Source organism: Pinus tabuliformis, chromosome 2_2 (genome assembly GCF_031772625.1).
Source record: "Pinus tabuliformis cultivar Carrire ecotype Pingquan chromosome 2_2, CPIR1, whole genome shotgun sequence".
NCBI classification, from domain to species: domain Eukaryota; kingdom Viridiplantae; phylum Streptophyta; class Pinopsida; order Pinales; family Pinaceae; genus Pinus; species Pinus tabuliformis.
Window position 1 is genome coordinate 1,142,349,606 of NC_142300.1, and position 7,377 is coordinate 1,142,356,982.

General features: G+C 34.2%; 2 protein-coding genes across 2 annotated transcripts; both read left to right on the top strand.

Annotated features, from left to right (window-relative positions):
- Positions 1 to 1,957: 1,957 nt before the first annotated feature.
- LOC149197430 (putative beta-D-xylosidase 5) lies at positions 1,958 to 2,428 on the top strand. Its single transcript, XM_089408686.1, has one exon. The coding sequence runs from the start codon at positions 1,976 to 1,978 to the stop codon at positions 2,426 to 2,428; it is 453 nt and encodes a 150-aa protein (XP_089264812.1). The 5' UTR covers positions 1,958 to 1,975.
- A 630-nt stretch (positions 2,429 to 3,058) lies between these two features.
- Positions 3,059 to 7,040, top strand: LOC149197431 (putative beta-D-xylosidase 5). Its single transcript, XM_089403915.1, has 6 exons — positions 3,059 to 3,340; positions 4,080 to 4,249; positions 4,338 to 4,435; positions 4,538 to 4,876; positions 4,987 to 5,400; positions 6,321 to 7,040. Exons 1-6 carry the CDS (start codon positions 3,077 to 3,079, stop codon positions 6,968 to 6,970), a joined length of 1,935 nt encoding a protein of 644 aa, XP_089260041.1. The 5' UTR covers positions 3,059 to 3,076; the 3' UTR covers positions 6,971 to 7,040.
- Positions 7,041 to 7,377: the final 337 nt, after the last annotated feature.

Below are 7,377 nucleotides of genomic sequence, written 5' to 3' on the forward strand. Positions count from 1 at the left end.
TTTTGTAAACGATTTATAAGATTTTTTCGAATTGAATACCTCTAACATACTTTTATATTAATTTATATTTTGTGTATATGAATATAATTATATAATATTAGTGATTTTTTTTGTTTTATGATTTAGTATATTAAATAATTTAGTTAATTACTATATATATATTATAGTCTATGGGGATAGAGTAAATGGTGATAAGATATATGTTACAATTTATGAGGGATAGAGCAAATGGTGACAAGGTATCATGTTAAGGTATTCTATAGTGTAAAGTTCACTTGTTCGAAATTTTATGGGAAAAAATCCATTCGTGTTAAAAATTAAAAATTAGTGTAACTTAAATATCTCTTGAACATACAATCATCTTAAAACTCATCTAAACTATATATATATGAATTATATTATAATATTAGATTAATTACAATATATTATTTTTTTTCCCATGGAAAAAAGTCGTAATTTCTATTAATATAAAGAAATTACATTTTGTAGATGCCAAGTGCATATGCATATGGAGGCATAGATGCCTGACTAGTTCATAAACTATTGATCGAGAAGAAAGTCTGTTATATCTCCACGCAGGGAGTCCACTAAGACTGTGCTAGTTGTTACTGATATAAGTTGATAAAAAATAAGTCCTGCTCTACGCAGAGAGCCACAATATAAAACTGTGTGTTACCAAAAATTGAGTTGTAAATCATGACAAAAAGCAGTAGTAATATATACATTGTAATACATAAGATATTCTATATGAGTGGGCCCTATAGCCCATCGTCTATAGGATCATCAAAAGGTCTATGATAATGCTGGTAGAAAGTTCCATCGATCTCCTCCTGTATCAACGAGTCATAGATCTATGATAATGCTGGTAGAAAGTTCCATCGATCTCCTCCTGTATCAACTAGTCATTTCAGTTGATCTGCCCCTGTATTTTGTTCCCTGTAAATGTGTTGACAGACAAAGGAGTCAAATGAAGTAATCAATCGTTTTGCTTCATCTAATATATGCCTCAATGAAAATGCATAGCAATGTGATGCATCATTCAACCAGTTGCAAGCGATTTTAGAATCTCCAAAAAGCTGTAGATGACTGCACTGTTTTTGCAATGCAAAGTGTATAATGTGTTTTGCTGTGCAAAGTTCAGCAAAATTATTGGTGCCCCTGCCTAAGTTAATTTGGATCTTGAAGCAATGATTTTCATTAAGGTATAGGATGGCTCCACCCCACAGCCCGCCTCTTGAGCAGAGCCATCAAAATATTAATTACAATATATTATTAAAAAAAATCAATTTATCATTTATTTATAATTTTTTTAATATCAAAATTATAAAAAGATATCAATATAATTATAAAAATATACTATAAATAAAAAATATATAATTATATATGAATTTAAAATTAATTTATACATAACCAAATTCAAAATTATATATATAATTGGTAGATGTATATATTGTTAAGGTATTCCATATAATAGTCATCAAAACTCTATAGATGTACCACATACTTAACCCTCAATGACAACACCATTAATAACCATTATATCCCACGACAAGATTGCACACATCAAAAACCTAAAAGTGAAGAAACCAGACACAATGACTCCCAAAAGTGAAGAAACCAGACGCATGAATATCTGACTCCTCAATGTGAGCGTGAATTGCATGGCAAAAGAATCCGGAGGCCAGCTCCACCAAACCTCTTAAAAATTTGAAAATGAGTTCAAATCGAAATTGGAGAGGCTTTAGGCTGCAGTTTGCTGCATTCTCACACTCAGTATAGTAACATTCCTAATTCACTCAGTAGGGAACGTTTCACACTTCACATTTTCTCGACGTATGCAGTTTGATTTGAAGTTTATCCGAAAATATTTGCGTTATTGATTATTGGATTAAATTGCGTCATTGAACATGTTTTAAATCTCTGGTTTTGAATGATTTCTTTCATCTCTGCAGAGGTTGCCCATTGAGTTTTGACAATGGCTCAGAATTATATGGCTGCGTTCTTAATTATTATTGCTGTACATGGATGGGCTGACTACGCCACAGCAGCGTCTCCTGAATATGTGTGTGATCCTTTGAAGTTTCAAGCCTTGGGATTGAATATCAAGGATTTGGCATACTGTGATAAATCTTTGCCATTTTTAGAGCGTGCAAAGGACTTAGTGAGTAGATTAACTTTGGCCGAGAAACCTGGCCAGATGGGAAGCAGCGCTACTGGAGTAAAGAGGCTTGGAATTCCCAAATACCTATGGGGGTCGGAGGCATTGCATGGATTAGCTACCAATAGTCCCGGTGTCAAATTTGAAGGGCCTGTACCATCTGCAACGAGCTTCCCTCTTGTCATTTTAACCGCTGCTGCTTTTAATGAAACTCTGTGGAGAACAATTGGAGAGGTAATGCTCATTGTTTGTGAATGGGTATACATTTAGGAAATGTTTATGCATTTTAGGTTTAAGGAAATTTGAGTGTAAATTGATGCAAATTAAGAAATATTTTGGAGATTTAATGAGTATATTTTGAAATATTTCTAGAATCTGAGAGTATGAATGTGATAATAGATTTTGAAAATGTTATTTTGATTGTGGATTTTGGGAAGGTCTAGAATGAGACAGATATGGTGAAGCAATTGACTTAGCCAAGGAATTATCTCAGAAATTTGAAGTCTAACTTGTAGGTTGAATGAGTTTTTCTACCATGTCTTATTTAATTGAAGTCTAACTTGTGGGCTAAATGAGTTTTTCTACCATATTTTTTTAATTAATTTTAATTTTAACCAAAATTCAGTAAAGAATTTTGAAAACTTGAATTTAAGTGGTGTAATATGTAGAATTTGAATATCTGATTTTCAGGATATTAAAAAATCACATTTTTTCTTGAAATTATTTTGTAAAAAATTTATAGTTTCTTTATTTTATAAATTAATTTACGTGTGTATATATATAATCTACCCTCAATCAAATTAACCATTACTATTCAGCTTAATACTTTTATCATCCATTTTTAAAATCTATGAAATGGTAAATGAAATTCCTTTATGGTGGCATTCAATGCAGGTGGTATCCACTGAGGCACGAGCCATGCACAATGTTGGGTTGGCAGGATTAACATATTGGAGCCCTACCATCAACCTTTTAAGAGATCCAAGATGGGGTCGTGCGCAAGAAGTCCCGGGCGAGGACCCTTTTGTGGTGGCCAGATATGCCGTGAACTATGTCAGGGGTTTGCAAGATCACCCAAATGCCTCATCAGGGAGACTGAAAGTTGGTGCCTGTTGCAAACATTACACTGCTTATGATCTCGACCTGTGGAAGAACATCAATCGTCTTGACTTTAATGCAGAGGTGGGCTCTAAATTCACGTGGATAAAACAAATCTATCTACAAAATTGTCTACTTTTGATTTAATATTTTAATTTCAATGTTTTAATTTCTATATCCATGTTTTTAATAAATATTAAAATTTACAATAATTTATTTATTTATTTTTAAATTAAATTACGTTATATTTATATAAAAATCAAATTTTCATATTGATCCCTTAAACATTAATTTCATAAACTCAAAGAAAACCAGCTTATCCAACACAAATTTTATTTTAATTGCCACATAGCAACAACCACTTTCTTTCTGCTCAAAAAAATTGACACATGGCCTAAAAAAATCACACTTTTTTGAAACCAACACAGATTTAATTTAATTACCACATAGCAGCAACTTACTTCTTTCCACCTAAAAAAATCACACCAACTTTTTTGAACCCAATACAAATTTAATTACCACACAGCAATAACCAACTTATTTCAGCCCAAAAATATTACCACATGGACTAAAAAAATCAAACCAACTCTTTTGAACCCAACACAAATTTAATTACCACGTAACAACAACAACCAACTTCTTTCACCCAACACAAATTTAATTACCACATAACAACCACAACCGACTTCTTTCACCCAAAAAAGATTACCACGTGGCCTCAAACAGCATCTTTCAACCCGAAATGGTGTAACGCCTGTTTAATTTGAACATGAATGATTCACTAATTTTGAATTGATTTTGATTCTAACTGGAATGAATGCAGGTCACTCAACAAGACATGATGGATACTTTCCAACCTCCTTTTGAGGCATGCATTAAAGATGGGGATGCTAGTAGTGTAATGTGTTCTTACAATCAAGTCCAGGGAATTCCCACCTGCGCAGATCCGAAGCTTTTGGGGGAAACCATCAGAGGGGAATGGAAACTTAATGGGTAAGAAAATGATATTAGTATTGAGTTCTTTAACAATTCATAGCTCTGATACTAACCGATTGCCATGATTCTAACTTATGTTGTTTAGGTACATTCTGTCTGACTGTGACTCTGTTAAAGTACTATATGCTAACCAGAACTACACAAAAACACGAGAAGACGCTGTAGCATCTGCTTTGAGAGCAGGTTGGTCTAGACATTTAGACAATGTTGCAATGTTTTATTTTAGTGTCTCATAGCAATTTTAAAAAATTCACTTCATTGCATGGTTTTTCTCCTTTGATTCAGGATTGGACTTGGACTGTGGATCGTTCTATCTGGATTATCTAGAATCTGCAGTTCTGCATGGAAAGGTCAAGGAATCGGATTTGGATAAAGCTTTGATAAACTTGTATATGGTTCTGATGAGAGTAGGTTTCTTTGAGGTAGATGAGCATTATGCCAATCTGGGGCCCAAGGACATCTGCACTGCTCAAAATCAAGAGTTGGCTGTTGAAGCAGCCAGGCAAGGTATAGTTCTTCTTAAAAATAATGGAGCCTTACCATTATCAACTAATCATATCAAAATATTGGCCGTGGTTGGACCCCATGCCGATGCCACCAAATCCATGATAGGCCTCTATGCGGGTACGTTTTAGTTGTTTTTTTCACATTTCAATTACCCTAGACTTATGAAGTACTGAAAGTGAAAATTATTAAAATTAATAGTATGGTATGGTCTGGCACTTGAATTGCAGGGGTTCCTTGTAACTACACCCCACCTGCACACGGGTTGGGTAAATATACTAAAGTTGTATATCGACCTGGATGCCTCGACGTGGCATGTAACAACACACGCCTGATAAGTCCGGCAGTGAAGGCAGCCAAAGAAGCTGATGCAACTATTCTGGTTGTGGGGTTAGATGTAAAGCACGAGGCAGAAGGACTTGATAGAGAGAGTCTACTGTTACCTGGGAATCAGACGGAACTTGTAACTTCGGTGGCCAATGCTTCCAAAGGACCAGTCATACTGGTTATCATGTCCGGAGGTGGAGTCGATGTCAGTTTTGCCAAAAATTTAGACCAAATTTCAGGGATTCTGTGGGCTGGATATCCTGGCCAAGGGGGAGGAGATGCCATAGCTCAGGTCATATTTGGAACATATAATCCAGGTACAAGGTGCAACACATTTATCAACCAATCAAGTGATTTTGAACACTACAGGATACCTGTTTTATCTATATAATTCTTCAGGGTCTTATTTTTCAATTTATCAACATTTGCTTCACTGGTCAACCCGAAATATTAGACAATTGAAAATCTACACACTTAAAAATTCCAAAAACACTGACAATCATTATGACGAGTAAAAGTAAAAAAACACACCCAGCAACACAGATATTTCAGTTTTATTTTTTAATACAAGTAACTGTTCACGCTACCTTTCGTGGCCCTTTTTATTTGGATTGCATATTATTGGAAAATATCAAAATTGCACCGGAGCTAGGTCAAATAAACGAATTAGCTTTTACTCTTAGATTTTGTTCTTTGAATTTTGAGATATTTTTAGTCACCTGCAATTTGAAACCATTCACTCTATTCCTATGTGGCCATTTTTATTAGATTGCAGATTATGAGAATAGTCTAGATTTTGAAAGATAAAAGTGAGATCAAACAAAACAATTTACTTACTTTTTTTTTTCAAATTATGGAATATTCATAATTTTTTGTTTTTGTTTTGTTTTTTTTTTTTTTTTTTAATTCTACAATATTCTAGGATTCAATAAGATGAATAACTTCAACTCCCTTTGTGCCGGTGAGCTAGAATAAGATGAATAAGGTATTTCTCATAACTCAGTTCAGCAAAATTTCACTCATTGAAAACCCTTTTTTCTGGATGTCAGGGTTGTTCTACTCAAACAAGTTATTGATGGTTTTTAGGTTAAGTATATTGGCATACATGGTTTTGGCCATAATATTAATGTTTGATGTAAAAAGCCTTTATAATTATCTTTAGACATCACATCACGAATTATCTCAGTGCTCTATAAACCTAACTCCTTCATGATGTAAATGATTTCAATAAATGCAGGTGGTCGCCTTCCCATGACTTGGTATCCGGAGCAATATGTGGAACAGGTTAGCATGGCAGATATGCACATGCGAGCCAATTCAAGTGGGTACCCAGGAAGAACATACAGATTTTACAAGGGCAACACAGTGTATCCCTTCGGCTATGGACTGAGTTACACCAATTTTACATATCAGATAAAGTCTCAATCCCCGCAAGCGATACTGAGAGTTCCCTTGCCTAAGAATCAGAAATGCTTCTCTCTGTTTCAAGCCGTGGATCCATTTGCATTTCCTTGCGAGTCGATTCGCTTGGAGGATTCGACAGAAACATGTCGGGGATTGAATATAAAAATAGGTATTGAAGTGAAGAACGAAGGTAACAGAGATGGTAGTGATGTTGTTCTGGTATACTCCGTTCCGCCTACCGGCCTTAGCGGAGCTCCAGAAAAGCGGTTGATAGCATTCAGGAGAGTGTTCGTGAAAGGTCACAGCAGTGAAATTGTTTCAATAGAAGTTAATGCTTGTGAGAGTTTGGGGTTAGTCGACAATACAGCGTATCGGGTACTGCCAGCGGGCTCCCACACATTGCTGGTAGGGGAGAAACCCTCCAATTCGGGAAATAAACCCTCAATTTCAATTCCTCTACTGGTATCTCTAAATTTAGCTTAGTTCAGTATAGTAGAACGCATGCAGGCTACCGTTATCAATTTTCTGGAAATCCAGAAACCATCTTCTCTTTTATGATGTTTTCTTGTTTAAAAGCAGAGCATGTCATTAATATAATATTACAATCACATCTGTGCTGGCTAGTTATAAAATTTTGCTCTTTAATGGGCATGTTTTTAATTTTGGGTTGTATTATTGTTGCTTTATTAAATGGTTAGTAAATGCTCATAACATCCATATTAATCATCAAATGTTTTACTTATATTAATCATCAAAACTTTTACTCATAATACATATTGTATTTTCTAAAAAAAATTATTAAAAAATAAAAATAAAAATTAATTTAATTATAATTTTATTTTAAATTATTATTATTACTATTTATTTAGATAGGTATATTATTTTAGAAC